This window comes from Cavia porcellus, unplaced genomic scaffold (assembly GCF_034190915.1).
Source record: "Cavia porcellus strain 051 isolate PalLab524CR breed Dunkin Hartley unplaced genomic scaffold, mCavPor4.1 scaffold_2, whole genome shotgun sequence".
NCBI classification, from domain to species: Eukaryota; Metazoa; Chordata; class Mammalia; order Rodentia; family Caviidae; genus Cavia; species Cavia porcellus.
Genome location: NW_026947485.1, coordinates 8630229 through 8654034, shown reverse-complemented (window position 1 = coordinate 8654034; position 23806 = coordinate 8630229). Strand labels below are relative to the sequence as shown.

The 23806-nt window shown below is 44.8% G+C and overlaps 1 protein-coding gene across 6 annotated transcripts in view; it reads left to right on the top strand.

Annotated features, from left to right (window-relative positions):
• Positions 1 to 273: 273 nt before the first annotated feature.
• The window catches only part of Napepld (N-acyl phosphatidylethanolamine phospholipase D), a 42307-nt gene continuing 18774 nt past the window's right edge, over positions 274 to 23806 (top strand). The window contains exons 1-2 of one of the 6 annotated variants that reach the window (XM_063237657.1): positions 274 to 295; positions 21790 to 22099. In XM_063237657.1, coding sequence (XP_063093727.1) covers positions 21806 to 22099 — 294 coding nt within the window. In that variant the 5' untranslated portion in view covers positions 274 to 295; positions 21790 to 21805. Of the gene's footprint in view, positions 296 to 9309; positions 9581 to 9643; positions 9897 to 14298; positions 14461 to 14883; positions 15120 to 21789; positions 22100 to 23806 lie in introns of those variants that run through there. The other 5 variants (XR_010043658.1, XM_063237629.1, XM_005003636.4 and 2 more) reach the window with 5 other exon arrangements.

The following is a 23806-nucleotide window of genomic DNA, read 5'->3' as shown; positions in this document are numbered from 1 at the left end:
AAAAGTTAAGAGGGTAGGTAGGTAGGGCTTATCTCTGGTATGCACGACATGGGAGTCTTTAGGAAATACTGTTGAGAGTCCTGCTGTAAAAAAGGATAAGAAGTTAGAAACCAAATTGGATAACAGAACATGACAGCCTGAGAGTCATGGCTGTGAGGCCTTGGTAAGGCAGAGATGAGTAGGCAAAAGGATGGTTAGATCTAGGGCTGGAAGGGCACCACTTAGCCTGAGTGATGTGAAACCAGGATGGCAGTCTAGCAACTTTGATCACTGTTGAGGTTGCCAAGAATATCAGGTATGGTCGCTCTAACCTGGTTGTAGTCCTTGGAATGATTTTCTGTAATAGGACTTTAGTAAGTATATCAGCAGTTCCTCTGGTTGTGGGAAAGGCTTTTATATGTCTTGAAAAAGTATAAACAAAGTGAGAAGACAAAATTTATCTGTCAGTCTTGACCAGGGTTTTTTGAGAAATTGGTGAATAGGAAAGGAAGGGGGTGCTATGTATCCCTGAGGAGAGGTTTACTAGTGATAACAGGTGTAAGCTGTTGAGACCTCAGTATCTGGGTCAGTCTGTATAAACATAAGGGAATAAAAAGCATTTTTAAGATTTAGGACTGTAGAGTGAGTGGTGGAGGGAAGATTTGGCACCACTGGGTGGATTGGGAAGAAGCAGCCTGGAACCTGCACGAAATAGGCCCTGTTTGTAAATGGCATAGGTTGACCTTTAATATCTATCCCTGGAGGCTGAGGATTTAATATAGCAGCCTGAAAACTCAGAAAGAACTCTGAACATATGGCCGCTATGTTTACAAGTATAGAGAATGTCTTACCTGAGACTTTTAGTGGGACTTAGACTCTGAGACACACACCTCAAAGTGGGCTGCTGTTGGCCCTGAGCCCCGTCAGTCTTCAGCAGCAAGTTTAAGCAGTTTTGCTGGCGATGAATCTGGCAGTGTTGGCATTTCCTGTGAGGGCTGGAAGTTAGGATGGCTTACCCACTCTCTGGTGGCTAGGACAGTCCAGTAGCCCTGGGGTAAGATCCCAAAGGAACACCAGGATGGGGCACTCTCTTGCCCAGTGTCTTCTGCTGCATTTGAGGCATGGTCCATGGGGGGGGGGCAGCTCCACCTTGTGTCAGTTTACCTGTCTAAGAACCCCAAGTGTCACAAGTATTATCTCTGTTGTTGAAAATATGAAAAGCCATACTAAGGTCTCTATGAGGTTTGAAGGTCAAGTTTTGCCTTTTTTGTTTGGGATTTGGACTATAATAGAAGGTATCTGTAGAATTAAGTAACTATGCAGGAGTCAAATATAATCAACAGGGTATTTACAATTTTAGTAATAGCTTCTCATAAGGAGGACAGGTCCAGAGAATTTTAGGAACTGACATGTCATTTATGCATATATAAGTATCTCTTTATGTTATTAAAATGTCTAATGCCATCTGATTTTTGGAGGATGGCCTGTTTAATTAATTTTAGTTGTTAAATATTTAGGAGATCAGTGACAATACAGTATAATATAGGCAGTAAGCTTAACATAGAACATTACTGGTGGTTTACAGCAAAAGGAATTTATAATTACCTCTCAATTTTGGTTGTTAAACATTTAGGAGAATGCTGAAGGCTTTAATTGATAAACAAGGCTGGTAAAATTACCAGGTGGCTACTTCCCCGTTTATCAGCCAAAGTCTTGTCTATTGCTGGCTTATTTAACCTTGATTAAATGGTTTGAGAATGTAAAAAATAGCATCTCTGAGCCAGCTGCTGAGCTGCTGTTTATGTGTGTTTGTGGTCTGATGTGCGGGCAGAGCATGCCCAGTGTGGGGGCGGGCACACAGTGAAAGCAGGGTGAGCGCCGGGATGCAGCGTGCGGGGCGGGGCTGAAACTGCCCCGGAAATGTGCACAAGGTTGGGGAGCAGCAGCGGCAGGCGCAGAGCACACGGGCGGTGGAGCTGGGATGCAGCGTGAAGCTGGGCCCTTACACACTGGGACCCTTGGGGCTGCTCTGGAGCTGCAGTGGATAGCCGGGCTGACGTGGAGCTGAGCTGCTACGTGGAGCCGGAACTGCTCGTGGGGCGTGCAGATTAGATGCGGCGTTAGAGCCAACCTCACGCGTACCTGGAGCGTGGCATGAGAGCCAAGATACCACGCAGAGTTGGGGGCATGGCGTGAAAGCTTAAAACAGCCGCTTGTATCTCTTAACATTGTTTGGGCTGGAGCGTGCATGAGAGCTTAAAGCAGCCTATGCATATCTCTCAACATTGTTTGGGTGCACCTACCATCCCTGCGGGGAATGGGTTGGTGCGCATGGAAAGCGGCAAGGAGACAAAGGGGACACTGGCGCGAAAGGACACACATTCTCAAAACAAAGGCTTAAAGATACAGAGTTTTGTAAACCTGTCGTCAGTGTGATAAGCTATAGATAGGTATGGTTTTTTTGGGGGGGGACAGGAAGTAGTCCCCAAGATAACGGGGTCTGGCCCACAGAGTTATAACCAGATGAGGCAACGGACTGTGGTCTACTAAGTGTAAGTTGTCACTTTTTACTTTTTTAGACGATTGGTATTTTGGTTCCAAAGCTTGTAATAATTGGCCATCACCAGAATATATACAAGTGGATTTCTGGTGGGTTTTAGTAACAGCTCTGCCTGTGAGAACTTAAAAATCTCTGGACGTGAGAGTTCCTCAGTGTGAACCCAGGTTGGTCCAGAGAAACTCTGCCTTCGGCTGTCTAAGGATGTGAGAGCATCACGAGAACCCACAGAAAGGGGGAGAAAACCCGCCTGGGGCCTGGCCCAGGGGCAGTCTCTGGGGGTTGCTCACCTGTGGTAAATTGGGTCTGTGTTGTTTGCGAACCAGCAACGACAAGTTTACAGCTCCTGAGTGTAGAAGTGAGGAATTAATGCAGGATGTAGTCCAGTCCTGATACTGAACGGCAGGGGACTCAGACTGGGAGGGCCCCAAGAATCTCCCGTCTGCCATTCCCGGTCAGAGAACCATATGATAGAATTGTGGGGAACCAGCAGCAGCTGAAAAGGTAAGAAGTATGAAATATAAATGACCTTTATTTTAAAATGCGGGGAGAGACCCCCTGACACCCTGGGGCATGGCATCTCCCCCTGGCGTCGGCGATCTCTCTGTGGGACGCGTGGAGTAGGGGCATACATGTAGCTTAGGTTTGGGGTAGAGCCTGGGGGGCATTAGTGATCCACAGGTAGCCCACTGGCACTCATTTGGTGCCAGAGGTAAATTCCTAGAGGGGGGGAGATACAGCCACAGGTAAATTCCTAGGGGTGGGGAAGATGGAGCTCCTTGGTTCTGACTGAGGCTTTACTGGCTACAGTGTCCTGTCTGGGCCAAAACTCTTTCACTTGGTACATCAAAGGACAGAACCAATGGAGCGAAGGAGTGGGAAGGGAAGCAAGTGTGAGGTTGTGAGTTGGATCCCCGGTACCAAAAAAAAAAAAAAAAAAAAAAGAAACAAAAATCAAAAGGTAAAAAGAAAAGCCATGAACAGACATATCTCCAGATGATATAGCTAAGGAAGTGAAACAATGCTCTGCATCACAAATCATCAGAAAAACGCAAATGTAAATCACAATACGATTTACATCATACCCATTGTGATGGCTACAACTAACATAAAAGTAACAAATGTTAGCGAGGGTGCGAAGACACTAGAATCCTTAGGCCTTGTTGGTAGAACTGTAAAATGGCGCCATGCTGTGGAAAACAATATGGCGGGAGTGTCATAATTTGGATGTGGTTTTGTTTCTCAAGGACTCACGTATTAGAAGCTTGGTCTCCTGGGTGGCTATGTCCAAAAATGGTGAGAAACTCTTAAAATGCAGGGCCTAGAAGTCCTTAGGTGACAGGGGCTGACCTCAGGAGGGTAAGGTAGCTCTTGAGGGACCCTGGGCTCTCCTGAAAGTAAACCTGTTTTAAAAGCAAGCTTCGCTCCCAGGTCGCTCTCTGCCTTCCTGTTGCACAATGCCTCCATTTTCTTCCACACGTGCTCCTGCCCTTGTGATGCCGTCTGCATTCAGTCCTCACCAGAGGCTGAACCGACGGGCCTTCCCACTCTCAGACTCTAGCCCTCCAGAACCATGGGCTAAATCAACCTGTCTTCTTTATAAAGTTAGCTCGCCTTGGATATTTTACTATAATAACACAATATTGACTAATACATAGGCAATCTCACCTATATCTAGTAAGACTGAAAGCAGGATCTCAAAGAGTATTTGTACACTATGTTCACAGCAGCACTATTTGTATTTTTTTTTTTGTCTTTTTCCTTTTTATCGGTACTGGGGATCGAACTCACGACTGCCTGCTGGCAAGGCAGGCACTTATGCCACTGAACTAAATCCTTAGCCCCAAGCAGCACTATTTGTAAAAACCAGAGGTAAAGGCAACCCGGATGCCCATTAATGAATGAAGAATAAACAAAATGTGCTCTACATACAATAGGACACTATCCCATCTCTAAAGGAAATCTTGCCACATGCTATCATGTGGGCAAATATTGAGGACATTATGCTAAAGAAAGTCAGCTACACACAGGCAAAAGCTGTATGAGTCCGTTCTACAAGGTATCTTAAGTAGTCAAATTAGTAGAAAGACCAAGTTGAACAGTAGTCACCAGGGCCAGAAGATGGAACAAAAAGGAGATTGTTTAATGGGTACAGAATTTCAGATCTGCAAGATGGAGATGTCTGGAGATTTGTTTCACAACAATATGAATGTACCCAGCACTACTGAACTTAAGGATGATTAAGATAGTAACTTTGTGTTGTGTTTTTACCACAATAAATAAGAGAAAGAAGAAGTACTGTCACAATATAAATGTTGAGACTATGTTCTGAAATTTAAAACACTTTTAAACAAACAAACAGCAGTTCAGCAGTCCATGGCTTTCCTAATCTGCCGGCCCATGATTTAATACAGTCCTGCTCCCCCCATAATCAGCACCCTAACTTCATATGCTTCCCTCTATAATCTTTTTATAGAATAACAGAATGTTTCTGAAAGTTTTGGCCCAGACAGGACACTGTAGCCGGTGAAGCCTTAGAGGCAAAATCAAGGAGCTCCCCCACCCCTAGGAATTTACCTCTGGTGCCTAACGAATACCAATTGGCTACCTGTACATCCCTAATGCCTCTCAGGCACCACCCCAAACCTAAGCTACATGTATGCCCCCACTCCACGTGTCCCATGGAGAGATCACCGACTCCGGAGGGTGATGCCACACCCCAGGGGGTGGGGTGGGGTGTCTCTCCCTGCATTCTTAAAATAAAGGTCATTTATATTTCATACTTCTTATCTTTTCAGGTGCCCACAATTCTATCAGTTTCAACTCCAAGAGGGCCTACAGACTTAGAGTCGTTGGGGGTGGCGGTAGAAGATAGGGAATCGAGGATGTAAGAAGGGTGTTTTCTAAGCCAAAGGTGTAGTTACAGGTAGAGCAGTCCAAGAGTCTTCCTATTGCCATGTAGAGCTATCTGTATCTATAGCTACCCAGTTGTTTGCTTGTTCGTTTATTTTTGAAGGGCCTTCGAATCCAGGGAGCTCTGAGCTATCCCCAACTCTTTTCATTTTTTATGTTGCAATAGGGTCTTGCTAAGTGGTTCAGGCTAGCTTGTGATGCTTCTGCCTCATCTTCCTGAGTGACTGAATCTACGGTCATGGGTCATGTGCCACTGCTCCTGGCTTCTATAGATTCTTTTGTCCTTGCTTTGTTTGAGATAGAGTCTCATTATGTAGTTCAACCTGGAGTTGGAGTCACTATATAGGTCAGGCTGGCCTTGAACTTGTGATCCTCCTGCCTCAACCTCCTGAGTGCTGGGATTAGAGGTGTGTCCCACTGCATTCAGTGACTTCTGTGGATTCATAGTTAATGATCAAGAATTTTGATTTGACTGGAGTGGAACACAATATTTAACTGAATTTCACTGGTGCTATTATAAATGTGGATTGAATTAAAATCCCCTAGTAAGGAGTCCTTTAGGAAAAAATTTACATTAGCTACTTTTAGGGACTTATGTAAAATTTCCCCTTTTCATCACAGCATTAACATTTAAAAACTGAGCAACTTAAAAGATAAAGTTATCATTATGTGCTTAGTGCTTGACTTCTTGGGGGGGGCATGAACTAAAAAGACAAATAAAGGTCAGAATCTAAAATTAAACCAGGAGTTTAAACGCTTAGGGTGCAATGCTCATTTTGTGCTGTGGAGCACTGCAGGCTGGAAGTTTTTCCTGGGGTGATATATCTTGTTATATTGAACAGCTTCTTCTTTTTTTGGAACTGGGGATCAAACTCATGACCTTGCACTTGCCAGGCAGGCATTTATGCCACTGAACTATATCCCCAGCCCAGCTTCTTATTGTGTAGGAAAAACAGCCAATTCCAAACAAAATTTACATAATCTTCCATGATAAGAAAACACAACCATTGCTTAACACCATTTCAATCCTAATGTCATGTCATATTAGAAGATTATTAATTCTCCCAGGCTTGCCTGTATATGCAAAGATGTGCAGAGAGCAACACCCTCTGGGTAGCTGTGTGATTCTGGGAAAGGAAGTGACTCGGTTTGTGACCTTTGTTTCATCTGTGCTGAGAGTGGCCTCTTCAGCTCGCCCACAAGCCAAAAGCCTAAGGATTGTACAGACTCAACTATTTCCTAGAACAATGGTATGGTCTGAGCTTGTCTCTGCTGGACCAATGAGTGGGCTACAGAAATACATTTTTCCACCAATCATTATTTTGGTGCCTGTCATTTATGTGAATAGTAGCCCTTTAGCTGAAATTCTTTTCCTAATAAAGAATGAGAGGGAAAGAAATGGCATCTTTTAAGAGTTCCTTAGGCAAGAGCTTGTCGAAGAATTTCTGAGCAGTAACATAATCTCCCTAGGGTTTGCAGAGCTGTTTTCAACAATGTTTTCTGTTGCACAGCAGGTATTATTCAACTTATACAGTCTCAGCCCCACCCAGAACAGCTTTTAATCACTTAATAAAGGTAGCCTGAGGAGATAAAGTCAGAGTCACCTAAAGTGCTTTCCGTTCCTGCAGTACTGAGCAGGCACTGTCACTCTCAAAATGCAGGGTAGTTGGGTTTGCATTTTTCCCTTCATATCGGAATTAGGACCTGCGTTTCTGTTTGCCAAGATAACCTCAGATAGTTGTATTTCTTTCTGCCCACGGACACACACCCAGAATCTTCATAGAAGAGTCTTTTTCCTAACCAGCCACCACTGAATTGTACTTCTGCCTATGTGTAAGTTATTTCTTGAAAAAACTAATTTCAAGCACGGTTTAAAAGTATTTTTATAAGTGTATTAATTTTACAAAATATTGGGTTTCAGTGTATTTTCATACATGTGTATATTTTGATCATATTCATCAATTCTTTACCCTCTCTCCACCTTTCCCCCTTTATTCCTTTTCTCTTGTCTAATAAATCTTATTTTTATTTCATCTTTTGGAGGGTCTACATATCAGAAAAACAGGTGATACTTGGTTTTCTGAGTCTGGTCCATTTTGCTTAACATAAGGATCTCCAGTTCTAACCATCTTCCTGGAAATGACATCACTGCATGTTTCTTTACAGTCTAGTAATACTCTGTCGTCTGTTCATCTGCTGATGGTTACTCGGGCTGACTGCATAGCGTGGTTATCATGAATTGTGCTGCAATAAACTTGTGTATACAAGTAGCCCTTGTGCTGAGGTACCAAGGAATGGTATGGCTGGGTCATGCGTTAGTTCCATTTTAGTTTTTTGAGAAATTTACAAATTGATTTCCATAGCTGCACCAATGTACATTCCCACTAGCAGTGTAGAACCCCTCCACATCAACTTTTTAAAAAAATATATTCTTGATGATAGCCATATTGATTTGGGTGAGATGGAATCTTAATGTCAGCCTGCAGTTTAAAAAGCAGATCCAGTCTGAAATTCAGTATCACAGACAGGCAGTGGCATGCCTGTAATTCCAGTACTTGGGAGGCTGAGGCAGGAGGATCCTTACAAAGTGAGCTGAAGGCCAACCTGAACTACATAATGATCAAGACCCTGTCAAAAAACAAAAACAACAACAACAACAACAAAAAAAAAAACCCCAAAAAACTCGGCATCACAATTTTATGCTTTCTGGCCATTATCCTGGGATTTAGAAAGTCTGCAGGCTTACACCTGTATCAGGGAACTCTAACAAACACATGGAGGAGGGGGAAATGAGGGAAGAGAATGAAAAAAAGAATGAAGATGTGTCCTTGATATAGGGGAACAAAACTCCCAACCTTACTATATGTCTGGAACAAGTTCGTGTTCTCTAAAATTGAAGAATGAATTTTAGGAACAACACATGTTAAGAGCAGAAATATTTATTGAAAGAAAGCTTCCGAGAGAGATACAGAAGAGGTCCTGAGTGGGTTACCAAGATTCTGTATTTTGGGGGGATTTTTATGGAGTAAAATCATGAGGGGTAGCAGATCTAAAATTGGGGAAAACTGGGAACTCGCAAGACAGATGGGCATGAGGTGGGACACAGCTTTGGTAAACCAATAAGTTTAATTGTTCAAGTAAAATTGACCAAATCAGGGACAAATGGAGAAGCTGATCATGTAGCAAGCAAGCATTCTTTATGGATCAGTGACTTTTCCTGGAGTGTTGGGATGGTGACTCTTGGCTTCTCAGACTTAATCCTTAAGGATTATACTTAAGGGTGTGGTTGCATGTGTTTCACCTTCTGTCCTGAGATCTGGCCCACAGCAAGAGGTGTGTGTCTCCTCCAAGGTCACCAGACGTTCTTTCAGGGCCTAGCCCTGTCTGACTGCCTTTAATACTTCTAACTAGCTCAGTTGCCTGTAACATCACGTCCACTACCACCATGAACCTAATCTTCATGTGCTGCAAACATATACTAATAAAAACTTAAAACATTTTTAAGAATGGGCTGCAGATGTAGCTCAGCAGGAAGGACCTGTGTTCAATTTCTAGTGCCATTAAAACAAAAATGGAGGACCTAGTGACAACGGAGCATTGCCATTAATATTGAATTGCTGTGGTTTTTTTGCTGCTAGAGGTGAAGTTGCTAATGAGTCTATGCCTGGAGGACCCACGAGGGTAATAAGGCTCCACTTAGCTCACGTGACGTGAGCGTTAACTGGACAGCGGTTACGTTCTCAATGCTGCCCTCACCAAAATGGCCCCAGGCCATCCCGAGGGGGGCGCCATCTTGGTGGTGGCGGGACTGAGGCCAGGACTAACGCTGGCCGGCCCGCCAAACCCCAAGGTCACAATGATCGAGCGACCCAGGGAAGGGGCAGCACACCTAACGGCTGCTTGGGCTCCAGCAGCGTGTCCCTAGAGCATGGCGAGGTGGCGGCGGATAAGGCCCTGCTTCCATCTGCTGGCGCTCCCTGCGGAGCCGGAGAGGAGGCGCCGGGGGCACAGGGGCCGCGGCCCCGCCCGCTGCACCGGGGCGCCGTGGCCCGCAGCGGTGAGGGCCGCAGCTGAGGAGCCGCAGCAGCCGCAGCAACAGCACCGGCTCCCGCGCCCCGCTCCCCGCGCTAGGTGAGCGCGCGCTCCCGCTCGCCCCGCCCCCGGCTCGGGCCCGCGCACTCGGCCCCTGGCGCTGGCGGGCGGCGGTGTCGCACAGCCGGCCGGGCCGCTGCACTCCGCGAGAGGTGGCGCTGCCTGCGCGTGGGCGTCGCGGTGCCCAAGCCCGGCTCGGCGCCGAGATGCTGCGCTGCTGAGCGCTCCTGAGCGGCCGGACGGCGTCGTCCGCTGCCCGTGGCGGGAGCGCCGGCTCCGGGGTCCCACCGCGTCTTCCCGCCGGCCGCGCGGCGCCTTCCCGGCCGGAGTGCGAGCGGGTGCAGCTCCTTCGCGCGTATGTAAATGAGGGTCCGCGACTTCGGGGCGACCCCCTGAGTAATCCGCTCCGGCAGGGTCCCCTTGGGTCTCGGAATAAATGTGAGCTACAGAATGGAGGGCAAGGGCAAAGAAAGTGGGGCAGGCGGGCAGCGGCGGCGGGACGTGGTGTTATCTCGAGTTTTCTGAGTTTAAATTGGGTACTACTGAGGCTTTTCAGCACAGGAATTCAGATAATTATATATATATATATTTTTTTTTTCTTTTTTTTTTTCCCGCAGTAGTGTTTTTTTCTGGATAAGAACCTCTCCACAGGCTCCAGGAGCTGGAAAATTGCACTTCACTACTATCTGGAAACTATTCAGGGAATGAGAAAAGTTAACACTTTTAAAAAACCCTTGTAGTCTTTGCTTTGCTTTTACTCTAGAACCTTCTGTTATGTATATGTCATGACTTGTCAGTTCGCTTTGGTTTAGCATGAAATGTTCCCTATTTGCTATTTGTGTTTCACCAGAAATGTCACCCCTTGAATACACTTTTCTGCAGCCTGAGAATTTCCATCTTGGTTAACAGAGCCTAATGGTTCCTTTTCTGTGGTTTAGTGACACTGACATTGTTTCCGAGGGAAGTTACATAATCTTTAAAAACAAAGATTATCTATATGCTACTGTGGTTTTGCTGCATTAAAGTATTACGCTTGTTACACAAGGAACACAAGGCAGATGCGTTTATTTTAAAAAAGGATTTTAAGAGAGAGAATGAGAGGTAAAAAACATGACCAAGTCAACTGAAAATACAGCTTTGATTTCCAGAGTTTTGTTTTGTAAACATTGTGCAGGATTTCTTGCTGCAAGAATTATATGGTAGGTCTCCCAGGGACAAAAATACTCTCATACCGGTATTTTAACTCACAACTACAAATTACCTTGGGCAATTTCTATGTTGCAAAATTGAATTTTTAAAGTTAGCTTATGTCCACCTATATGAAGTATATTTTCACATATGCAGTCCATGACAAGGTTTTGATGAGGTATAATTGTTTGTAGTCCTCTTGCTGTGTTTGCGTGAAAAGGATATTATGTTGGGTATTTGTGAGCTTGAACACTGGACTTCAGATTCTCTTGAATTAGTTTGTATTTGGAAAAGTGATGCTGTCTTTTAATTTTGCTTTGTCTTTGTAGTGGTAGATTGCTGTGGCTGTAGTAGGTTTTTCCCATTCCTTTCTACTCTATGTGAATAACAATGTGGGTATGTGGAGGGCTGTGTTGATGTGTGCCATTTACATTGAAATGCATGCAGATAAAAAGTGTTTTCCTTGATGTATTCTTAAAGTGAACTGTGCACATAAGTAATCGGTCATTAAAGAACATGTTTGTCTTGAAGGCCTGTGAAGGCATGCATAAAACTGGCATTAGAAAAACACTTGTGATTTTCCAGAAGGTTCAAGTAATTATTCTGACTCGTACAATTCCGAAGAATTCTACCTGTCTACAATTTACAGTGCTTTGCTCTGCTTTCCTTTGAATTTTATAAGCATTTCCTGCGTATTTATTTTATCAACAGATTTTCATGGCACATTATGTGTGTCCTTGGATATTGATTTTGTGTCATGCATACAGTCTTCTGGCAAGCCAACTGGTTGAATAATGTACTATAATTTTATCATTTACAAAACAGTTTGGGTTTCTTTAAAAATATGTTTATTTTTATTTGAATCTTTAGATGTAATGTATGTGAGACTATTAACTCCATCATATGGATGAGAAGAACAGGAATTTGAGAGCCCAGAAGATTTTAGGGATGTGGGCAAGGTGCCAGCAGCCCAGCTCTTGTTAGACAGGGTAGAGTGAGCTGGGTTGGTGACCTGTCTGTAGATTACCTCCCTAGGGCCATGGAGCAGCGTGTGAACGGCCACTAACCACTGCGCTGGTGTCGGAGGCACAGGGTTAGTGCATAGATGAATCAGGATCATTCAGACACTGCTGAAAAACAACTCTGCCTGCTCCCCAGAACAATCTGTCTTTCCCCTGGTGGGGCAGCAGATTTTTTTGTGTTTCTCCAGTTAGGGGACCTTGCCAGATTAAGAGAGAATTACATATTGTTGAACAATGAATGCCTGTATAGTTGTGTGTGCTTTTGTAATCTCTGTTACAAACATGAAGTTCTGGGGATAGGAAAACACCAGCCTCTCTCACTGTTGTTACTCGTGAACTGGTCACATTCTTGCATGGTTTACATGGCAGAGGCTTGGCCTGGGACAGTTGGGGAACAGCAGTAATTTTTTACAAATTGTGTTCTGTATTTTGATCCTTCTTCCATAGGAGAAATCCCTGGGAGCCAGATGCATGGGTCCCCGTAGCCAAAAGTGTGTCTTTGCGGGCCTAACACTTCTTGCTCGTGTATTCCCCAAGTAGACCAGGGGTTCTGCTTTTGAAGAGAAAGTTAGTTTTCTAGCAGGCACCTTCTAGTCTTTATCACAATGCTACCAGTTCAGTTCATCAGCACAACGCTTCGCCACAACTTTTTAGTGTTTAGGTTTTGCTGATTAGTAGAGTCGGTGGGGATGATTTTTGTTTGATGATGTTTGGTCTCTGTGGCTATTTGTTACTTTTGCATTTCTCAGTATTTAATTCCCAGCAAGTATTTTTTTTTTTAAATGAGTTATACTTCCGTGAAGAACATTTAGGAATTTAAATTCCTGTTCTTCATTTCTGCACAGGGGTCTTTGTGTTGATAGACAATGCGAATCATTACTGATGTATGTATATTGTATTGTGATTGTATTTCTTTTTTTTTTTTTTTTTTTTTTCTTTTTGCTTGGGAGCGCACAGTTGAGTTTGTGACTCAGATGACTCATTTCTGTGGCCTATCAAACTCTGTATCTAGCAAGGTAACCTTCCCAGGCTTAGTACTGTGCAGCAGTCTCAGGAAATGCTCGTTACCTCTTTATTGGTATGTAGGTGGGACAGAGGGGAAGCGCAGCTTTATGGCAGGCAGCTGCAAGGCTAGCATAATTGTAGGGATACCAGAAAGTTCTTTGGCCCTTCCTAAATAAATGCTTGTTCTACAGCCGTGCTGATGATCGTGTACAGCAGTCGCTGTCATTTCTGCCTGCACATCAGATTCCCCCTACAGAACTTTTAAAACCTAGTTGGGGAGCAGCCCTGCTCCCTGCCCCCAGCGTTTCAGGTGGTAAGTTTTTAAAACTCCACAGATAATTCTGTTGCAGCCAGCCTGGAGAATCACAGGTTAAGGCTCTGTACTCAGTTGCGTGAGAAGTATTCTAAGGAAGATTATCAGTCCCGTACTGGAGATCAGATCTTTTCTGGCACCCTATTTTGACTGCAGAGAGGAGAAGGAGGAAGTCTGATGTTGGGAGAGTGGCCTGGGTTGGAAAAGCAGGACACTGAAATGCCTCAGGGGCAGCTGAGTTACTCAGCATTTATCTGGAACTGGCCTCGTTTACCTTTTCTTCTGTTACTATGGCGGAAACTTTTCCTCTGAGCGAAAGAATCTTCAGGGGCTGTGAGCCCTGGGGAAATGTCAGGAACCTGTGGCCAGCACTAGTGCTGTGAGTTGGCAGTTTTTGGTCCTGGGGGCCGTGAGGGAGAGAGGGGTCAGAAAAAATTACTGTTTTCAGAACCAAGAGACTTGTCAAGGTTAGTGAGGTTCTCCAGGAGGTTGATGAGGCCCCAAAGAGCTATGAGGTCCAGTAGGAATTCTGTGGAGGCATTGTCCTTTTTTATTTGCTTTAAGATTTATGTGAATTCCAGAAAGCCCAGGCTTTCTCTTATTCAAACAGAAGAACAAAAACACATCCCAGAGTTTATTCCATTTCGGTTTATTTATGCCATTGTCTTTAGCCACATATTTCATTAGTGTAAACATTTAAAAATAGTGTATATATAGTCCACTGACCTTCATTGAAGTATTCAGAGCATGGTGAAACAGTGGCTTACGGTTACTGAGGGTTCACTGTGCACAGGCACTCAGCTAAAATGTTAAACTGAGGCTTAGGAAGACAGTGGGCAAAGTTGGAAATGCCTGTTGAAAAATGTGTTTAATTCCTTCTGCTCTTTTCCTGGTAGTGTGGTTTTCCTTGGTAACCAAGTCAAATATATTTTAATTCTGTTCATTTTTAATATGCTTTGGTAACTTACTATGTATTTCTGGCTTTGCTTTGACAGAGGGTACTGATTGAGCTCTGGCCTCAGAGTCCTTTTGGATCTGGGGCTCTGTTGAGCTTTTGGGGTGATCCCTAGCCTCCCCTTGCTCAGGCTTGCTGCTGATGGCGCAAGCCTGGCCGAGAGGGGCTGCCCTCAGGAGCCCAGGCCAGGCTTTCTTGCCAAAGCCCCCACTGTTGGTGTTTGGTTTTTGTCATCTGTTTGTTTGAGTCTGTTGTTTACCACTTTGTCTCACAGGCTTGGCGACATGTATGGCAGAGTAACAGAGTAACGTGACTGCCCTTCTGCCTGTTCCCTCGGCAGCACCGTGGGCTCCGTGACCTCGCTGGTGACTTTCTTGTTTCCATCTCAACTTCTGGGGATCTCAGGGTCCTCTAGCTTGTCAGCCGCATTCAGCAGGTGATGATCTTTCCAGCATCCTGACCCCTGGGGTTGCAGGACCCTCAGAGTGACCCCTCTGTGTGTAGGGAGGAGGGCTTCTCGCTGCTCGGGAATGTGGCTGTGGTTTGGAGACACTCTTTTCCCTCAGCTGAAAGGTCTGTGTCCCTCGGGGCCATGCTTCCAGACCTGGTGGGGAGCCTCAGTCTGTTGGGCGGCTCGGGATTCTTCTCCAGGTGGATTTGAACCCTGGAGGTCAGGGCCTCTTTCGAGGTGGGCAGGCAAGCCTGGTTTGGTGCGCAGGACTTTGCAGTGCTTTGGCTAGTGTCTCCCCTGAGTTCCTTGGGGACCCTTACGAGGCCAGGTGTGGAGTGACTGCTTGAGTCACGCTTGTCACGAGCTATTTCATGCCCTGAGTGACCTCCTGCTCTGGCTGATAAGGTTGTGAAACTACTCTGCCTTGTGGAGATAACTTTCCTGGTGTAGCATGTGACTCTTGGGTGACCCTGCCAGGGAATGTGGCAGGACCTGGGTGCTGAGGAGCCATGGGCTAAGGCAGTTAGAGGGGACTGGACGGTGGCTTGGTCAGCGCATGGTGCAGCCCAGGGTGGGGTACGTGTTAGAGGCAGAGGGAGCCCTAGAGGTTCGGCTTGGTCCTCGGATCTTACAGACACGTGCAGGTGAGTCCACCACAGGACCTGTAGCGTGCAGGAGAGGGGGACAGAGCCGGAGCTGAGGGCAGGGCGACGCTGCGGGGCTCTTTCTGTCCTCCTCTGCCCTTCTGTCCAGGAGCGAAGACATCGCTGGTTTCTCACTGGTCTTCTTCACTGGTGGTGCCAGCTGAGGCCTTGCTTTGTTCTTTTATCTCTCGCCTGCCTTCCTTCTTTACTTCCTTTTCTTTCTTTCTTTCTTTCTTTCTTTCTTTCTTTCTTTCTTTCTTTCTTTCCTCCCTCTCTGTCTCTGTCTCTTTCTTTCAAGAGACAGTGGAGGAAAACCCCCACATTTTGTTGAAATTCACATTGAAGATCATCTGGTATGTTAAGATACTTTTTCAAGTTTCACAGGTAGCAGCTGAGTCAGACTTCTTTCCTCCCTAAACCTTTTCAATTACATAAAATTTACATACATATTGGTAGCATGATTGTGCCAGAAATGAATCTATACTTCGTGTTATTTTTGAGGGATTAAAGAGGTGATAACTGTGTGATTCCAATAGATACTTTATGCATGTTTTCCTTTTTTTTTTTTCCTTTTCATCGGTACCAGGGATCGAACTCACGACTGCCTGTTGGGCAGGCGCTTATGCCGATGAGCTAAATCCAAAGCCCCTGAGCTTTGTTCTTTGTTTTTTTTTTTTTCATTTTAAATTTTAATAAAAGATAATTTCATATTACATACATTAAGTCCATCCACTCATTATTGATAAAATTTTTAGAAATAACTTCTATAAAAAGTTTAGTATTTGATTGGGAATTAATTCATTATAATGTAATTTCTACAGGTACAGAATTTTCATCAACAGATGAAACAGGTACAGAATTTTGTGAAACTTTTAAAAATACAGAAAAGTACAAAAAATAAGACAAGATATCCATATGCCACAATTGAGCTTTGTTCTTAAGCCACTTGTTTTCTTTGTTTCTAACTCCAGCAAAAGCTTTTCTTATTTACACATAGGAAAACTTCTTCTTATAGAGCAAGTTTAATGGAATTTGGTGATTTAAAATCTGTTATTTGCCTGCGAAATGACTTTTCGTTCAGTATGATGAATTTTATTTATAATAGCTAAGAACTTTCATAGCTTTTTACATTTGTTAACCTTGGATACTTTCTGAATGAAAACATGTTCTCAAATACATATCCCAAGGAAGCTCCTCGGATTTTGCATTCAGTCCTCTCAAAACTATTTAGTCTTCTATGCTTTTGGTTAGTTAGCATTGTTTATGAATTGTTTGAGTAATATTTCGTCTAATCAGATGAGCACTTTATGAGACAAATTGAAAGTTTTTTAACAGAAGAAAATACTGCGATTTCATAAATGATAAAGAAACGTACTTTCATAGTGTCTTAAGGTTGCATAAAATTATTAAAAAAGAAAAATAGAAAATGTTCAGCAGTGTAGGCTTTTACTCCTGTCTGATATCGTAGACTATTTCACCTGAAAAATAACTCAGTTGGATGCAAAGGTCCTATTTGTCATGTATTCTTCACTGAACATAAATCATAGTAAAGATAACACATGGCATTTATGTAGCATTTGAAATACTGACCGTGCTGCCACTGCTCATTACAGGTTTTAGGGACACATTTAACAGATGAGCAACCCCACCCAAGCGTGGAAGCTTCCTCATGCTAACACCACTGGCACATGGAGTCCTTTTTTTGTCTCTCAGCTAGTGTTTCTTTCACTTTTGTGAAAATACATTGGTGAGATATATGGACTTACGTGTATGTGTGCATAAGTATGTGTTATGCATGCACATGGACATTTTTATTTATTTAAATTTTTTTTTTGTGGTCTTTTTCCTTTTTATCGGTACCGGGGATTGAACTCACGACTGCCTGCTTGCAAGGCAGGCGCTTATGCCACTGAGCTAAATCCCCAGCCCCGACATTTTTATTTTTAAAAGTTATCATTTGTGTGCCAGTAATCCTGGCACTCTGGGTGGCTGAGGCAGAAGAATCACAAATTAAAACAGCCTGGACAGTTCAGCAGCTTAGTGCTGAGATCCTGTTTTAGAATAACACCGGAAAAAGGGCTGGGCACGTATCTTAGGTTGTGGGCTTAGTCCCTAGAATCCCCCTTCCCAAAAAAAGGCATCCTAATTTTGGTTCACTGTGTAGTAGGCCTTCTGTTTGCTTCGTTTTCCTTTAGCTTCTTAGCAGAAATGGCGAAGTCAGTACAGTGAGTTAAAAAAGAAATTCAGTGGTAAACAGTGCTGTGCTTTCCTGATGGCGTGTGTTATGCTCCTACCTCCCACAGAACATTCACCCTTTCATTATTCAGTGCCTGGGAGGCTGAGGGGGGAGGGTTGCTTATGCCCAGGAGCCCTAGCTGAGCCCGGGTTGGGGCACAAAACAAGTCCCGGTGTCCCCCTCCCAACAGTCCCAAAGCTCCTTTTCTTCAGTAAAGGTAGGGAGACAAATATAGAAGCACACATGTAAGGTTATTCAGGGAGAGATTCTGAAAATACAGTCTGGATACTTTCTGTTTTGTCAGCATGTTTATGGTGATGGTAAATCAATTAATATTTATTAAATGTCTGTTCTGGGAATACTGATTTGTTACTTCATGATTTATGCCTGTGCTGCAATCCCAAACATGTTTGGGTGTTGTACGATTGCAACTTTTTCCCTTCAGCTGTTTGAGTGATAAGGGAGTTCGTACTTTTCAATTGTAAGTACTTGGCAAATCTTAAATGTCAAAAAAAGGAAGTGTGAAACACTTGCTTTTGAAGTAGAGAATTCTTGTTTTGGGGAGCATTTTGCCCACGTGCACAGTTATTGAAATAAAATATTTGTACTTGGCTGACTTGTGTACACCAAATGTCACAGCTCAGACCTCTCTCTGGTGAGAGGCCTAGGAGTTGTCTTTCAGCTGTTAAGTAGGCAGTTAATCTCCAGAGAAATGCAGAAAATGTGCTTGATAATTACTGGGTGGAATTTATGTTGTCCTTTGTGTAACAGATTGAGTCTGAAAAGCTCAAAGGTAGTGGGGGACTGGTCTTCATTTTGGTTCCAGGTCGTTTTAGCTTTGTTGTACACAGATGCCCCTCATGCGATTGCCACTGGGTCCTCTCACGAGGACCCCGCAGGCTGGCACTGCTGGGAGCCTTCCTAGGGGACGGCCCCACAGGCGCTGTCTCTGTGGGCCAGGCCCCAGATGCTTGCTGGAGCACCCACTGCCGGAGCTTGTCCCTGAGCGTGTCACCCTACTGCTCCTCCAGAAGAACCTGCCCAGGGCTGTTGGGCAGGCTGCTCGCTTTACTCCTTCCTGGAAGTGGTGCTTTGTCCTATCATTGTGTGTCACTTGATGTTTTTCACAGTAGTGCAGAAGCCTGTCACTATCCATTTTCACACACCCCTCTTCCCATCTTACACACACTAACATAGTGGTTCCAAGATAGGAGCACACTGCGTCCAGTAGAATAGATGACTAAGGAGCACAGAGAATGTGGGGACCCTGCTCTTCTGAGCCATCTTTGGATCCTTGCCTCAAAATAAAGGGACGCGTGGAAGGCTTTCTTTCTTCTTGTGGTTGTTCATATCAGGGTTGCCCGTGAAGACATCCTTTCTGAGGACAACTTTGTGTGTTTGTGCAGGGGGAGGTGGAAGGCGTTCAGAGAGGGTAGTGGTTTGGCAGAGAGCCCTAAAGCCCAAGTTGGGTAGGTGGGAGGTAAGAACATGGAGGTAGCCCAGAGAGGACAGTTTCAAAATACTTGTTTTCTAGGGAGAAAAGAGATCACTGGACCCACTTTCCACTCCTTTCACTGTCCGATTCTCATTGTTGCTCTCACCCTGGATCCTATTTGTGTCCATTTCTGTGGGGTGTCAGTGAGTTGAATCCTCTTGGGTTCTGCTTCCTGGTGATCTCAGACCCACCCTCAAATCACTGGGCAGAAATCCACCCTGACTGTGGGCGTGGCCACTTCCGACCCCTCCTACTTTATTACCCCTCCCACCCCATCCAGATTTTTCGGTGTCTAAATATGATCTCATCTGCTGGCTTAATGGCATAATTCACTCTCATGTATTCTACCCCCCCCCCCTTCCTGTCACTGCCCCATCATCTTTTGACGAGGGTGCCATCCACTTTGAGTGATTCAGTTGCAACATGGGAATTGAGCTGGGCTTGGTGGTGTACACCTGTATTCCTAGCTGTTGGAGCCCAGCATGAGAAACATACTGAGACGAAATCCTGTCGGCACATTAGAAAGGCTGGGCCTGTGTTATGAACTATACAGGACCACAGACACACAAACATGATAAATAATACATTGCGTATGAGTTTACCTGCTATGAATTTCTTTTCTTTCCTAGTCTGTTAAACAAATATTTGCTTTACATTTTGTTGGTGTAAATGCATTGTGGATACCTGACATACTTTGTAACCTAAGGTAAGAAGCACACTAATACAAAGCCAAAATATTATTTTCATGGCTACAGAGGAGGTTCAGTAGAAATTATTGCCCAGGGCCAAAGGGGAGGAGCACAGCCTAGGAGGAGCGCATACACTGAACTGAAACTCTTCCCCTGACTCTAGAGCAGGCAGGGTGTGGTCAGGAGAAGACACTGCGGGAGGTACCCAGCCCTCATGTCACTGTGGTGCCTCACCTCTCGCTCCTGGTGGGAGAAGCCAGGGCCGGGAGGTAGCCGAGCAGATAATTTAGCCTTCCTAACCCCGCTCCGTAGGGAAAACCCTTGCCTCCCTGTGGAAGCCTCAGGGGATCCAGGTCCTCCTTCTCCATTCTGCCTGCTGGCTGCCGGCCCAGGACTTCTCTAGGCTGTAGCCCTGTTCAGGCTACATGGACCAAGGCAGAGCCAGAGAACAGCCATGAAACTGCACTTCGTTTGACAGAAACACACAGGGTTAGAGGGCTTAAGGTACATTCCCACAAGAGGAATGTGTCAGAGATGAGAAAGGTAACCCCATGGCACCTGCTGCAATGACAGCTTATGAGACATGTGTTTGGTACATGTGTGCATGCATGTGGATGTGTGCCCGTGTATTCACATGTATAGACATGTATGTATCTTTATCCTACCCAATATATTAGTGCATTTTTGGCTCATGGTTTTAAACAATTGGGATAAGGGAGAAAGGGAAAAAGAGCACCTTACTTGAAGCCTGACCACACAGCTGAAGTCAGCATGGGGTTTGGGGGTACGCCCAAGAAGGCAAGGAAGGCACGAGATGGTGGTGGAGCATTGGGGACTGGTTGCACTGAGCTGGCTAACTGGATGGGGTCTGGCTACTCCATAGGCCGCAGGAGACAGTGGAGATCATTCAGTAGGGGTTGCTTAGGGAAGACAGCCCTGAAGCCGGGTGAAACGTGAAGGGTAGCAGTATAAATCTGAGCTGTTCACTGAAGGCAAAGCCCGTGACTGCAAGCTTCACATTTATTTCCATGAATGTTGCTAGGAGCCCTCGAGGCCGGGAGCACAGTCCCAAGCCCTGCCCTGCTGAGGCGGCACCAGAGCCCCTGCTCAGGCTACACAAGTTTCTAACAGTTGAGGGTTCACAATCCAGGGTCTCAATCGCAGATTGCAGTGTCTTACACACACTGTGCAGTGTGGGTGGTGGGAGAAGCAGGAATGGCAGAGGCAGAGGGTACAGCTAATGTTGATGGAGCTATCAGTGTGTGCATGCGTGTGTGTGCGCGTGTGCACGCCTGTGTGTGACTGTGTTTCCCAATGCTTTGTCTCGGCTGCTTTATTGTTAATAACGGTGAAGGCAGGTGATTTCCACCCTGGTGGGGAGGCTTTGCACTGAGCTCACCCTTACTTTATTTTTGATTTTGAGCCAAGGTCTTGCTAAATTACTCAGTCTGGTCTTGGAATCTGATCCTCCTGCCTTAGCTGGGATTACAGGCATGTGCCACTACACCTGGCTTTGTCTTCAGTTTACAGCTGAGGGAAACAAGACACAGTAGGAAATATGCCCAAAGTCACATAGCCACACGGCTCGCACTTGTCAGTTTTGCATCTGAATTCATATGGATTGTATTGTGAATCATTTGCCACATTATTGAAATGTTTCTCAGTTAATGTGTTGTCTCCATCCTTGGGATTTGAACTCCTTACACTTTCCAGGGGCTTTGGTGGCAGATTATCTTCATTGTAAAAATCAAAGCCCAGTGGAGTTACCTATAAATCATCTGAATTCTTGAAGTGTCTTTGAGGAACCAGAGGAATCCTTACTGTGTATTATTAACAGTAATATCTTAAAAATGGAGGAATGAAAAGATTACAGATTCATAAAGGTCTTTTAATTTATAGAATGTCATGGAAATAGAGAATTTCCTGTGTTTAAATGCTAGCTAGGAAGATGTGTTGTTTTAGATTACAGTAGAGAGGGAAATTTCAGAAGATTCCAAAGCTAGAATGCTAAACCTTTCCTAATTAGAAGAATTAGGTAGGCGCTAAAAGTCTTCTTTACAGGAAGAAAGTATGAGTTAATAGAGACGTAGTTTTTTTTTAAGTTGGGGAAATTTGGCTGGGGATTTAGCTCAGCAGCATAAGCGCCTGCCTGGCAAGTTGGGGAAATTCTTATTGGCCAAGAAATATTACATGATAGGTTTGAATACTTTCATGTTAAACTTGCCTCTGTCTTTTTTTTTTTTTTTTTAGTTCTTCACCAAAGAAAATGGATGAAAATGAAAGTAACGAGTCTCTGATGCCAAGTGACCAAAATCCTAAAGAAGCAGTGCGGAAACGACAAAATTCAGCACGGGATTCTGCAGAAAGCGATTCTTCCAAGTTGTCCAAGAAAAGCTTCAAGCTGGATTACAGACTAGAGGAAGACGTCACTAAGTCCAAGAAGGGGAAGGACGGGAGGTTCGTCAACCCGTGGCCCACGTGGAGGAGCCCTTCCATTTCCAGCCTGCTCCGGTGGCTGCTCACCGAGAAGGATCACAGCAGCGTGCCGTGTTGCAAAGAGGTAACACTCCTCCCTCGGGGCTCGCGTGTGCATGCTGCTTTCGCAGGGCACGGCTCTGCTGTGAGTTGCTCTGCTGTGAGTTGCGTTGTGTCCTCTCTGTGATGAGGTGTCACGTGGGTTTTGGGGAGATACAGGGAGGAGTGAGGTGCAAATCCTCGGGTGGGTTCCTGCTGCAGCGCTTGCACATATCAACCATCCCTCTGATGTGTTGCAAACCTGAGGTCGGCGCAGTGTGTTTTCACAGCACAGGCAAGGAAGTACTTAATTCTGACTGGCGGCAATGGATGGGGCTTCTCCAAAGAGGGGCTGTCTGCACTGGGCTTAGTAGTTTGACAGGTTTCCAGTAGATGACATCATGGGTAAGGTCATGCAGGTGACACAGTGTCTGGCACATTCCAGAAAGTGGTGACCTGACTCCCGCTTGGAATATGGCTTGTGAGGGGTACAGCACAGCGTAGCTGCAGCTTTTAATCTTGGGTAAAGCTGCCAGAGCTCTGAAAGAACTCTTCGAGGACCTCTCTAGATCTCGAGAACTTGACTCTGGGCTACTGACCTTTGGGTGCTCTAGCTCTACTTGGGATGAAATTTATTGACATTTGGCATGAAATTATTCGTTCATGAGATGGACTTCGGCAGGAGCCGGCGGGTACATGGCATCTTCTGCTATGTTGATTCCCCTGAGCCCCCACCATCTTCCTCCGCCTCACCTTCCCTCCAGGCTTGCAAGACTGTGAGTGGAGGGTTGGGGTGAAGGCTGGGAAGAGGCAGGTTGGGTGTGGGCTTAGCTCCTCTCCCTTGGTAAATGTGCTTTTTTCTTGAAAAGGTGATATTTAAGCCCTGGTGTCATTTGATGCTAGGGGCCGTCACAGTATTAAAACATTCCTACCAGCTTGCACCATGGGGTACATGCCTGACTGCCCTATAGGGTGAGCCCTACCACTGGTGGTACGAACAGCTCAAATCACTTGCATTTTGTTTGAATTTGAATAATTTGCCCATTGATATTAATACCATTCATACCAATTAAAAATAATACACCAATCAACACATTTCATTAAATTAAAAGAAATTTATATTCATGAGTTTATCAGTAATTAAAACAAATTTTAGCATGGGAAGCTTATAATCATGCCATTGTTGGTATGTATAATATGCATTTATAGCTTCTGTATCACAAATTAGCTGTGTCACAGTTAGTTTTTGTAACAAAACAAAACCCAGCCAAACGGAACAATGAGAATAGGACTTCAAAACAAGACAATAGGGAATCAACAGCGGCCACCACCCTCAGAAGCAGATTCCCCATAGGTGCTACAATGCATATTGCCGTCCTCTTGATAGATGATCAGACTGACCTGCAAAGTCAGTGAAGCACCACTAAACACTACACGCATTAAATTGTATTCTACTTCAATAAAAAAAAATTTTTTTTTTGTACTGGGGATTGAACTCAGGACCTTGCGCTTGCCAGGCAGACACTTACACCACTGGGCTAAATCCCTAGCCCCTAAAATTTTTGCTGTTATTGTTGTTGTGTGTTTTGTAGGGTTTTTGTTGTTGTTGTTTTGGGTTTTTTTTTTTTTTTTTTTTTGAGACAGGATCTCTTTATGTAGTTCAGGTTGGCTTTAAGTTCACTGTGTAGCCAAGGCTGGCCTGGAACTCATGGCAATCCTCCTGCCTCAGCCTCCTGAGTGCTTGGATTACAGG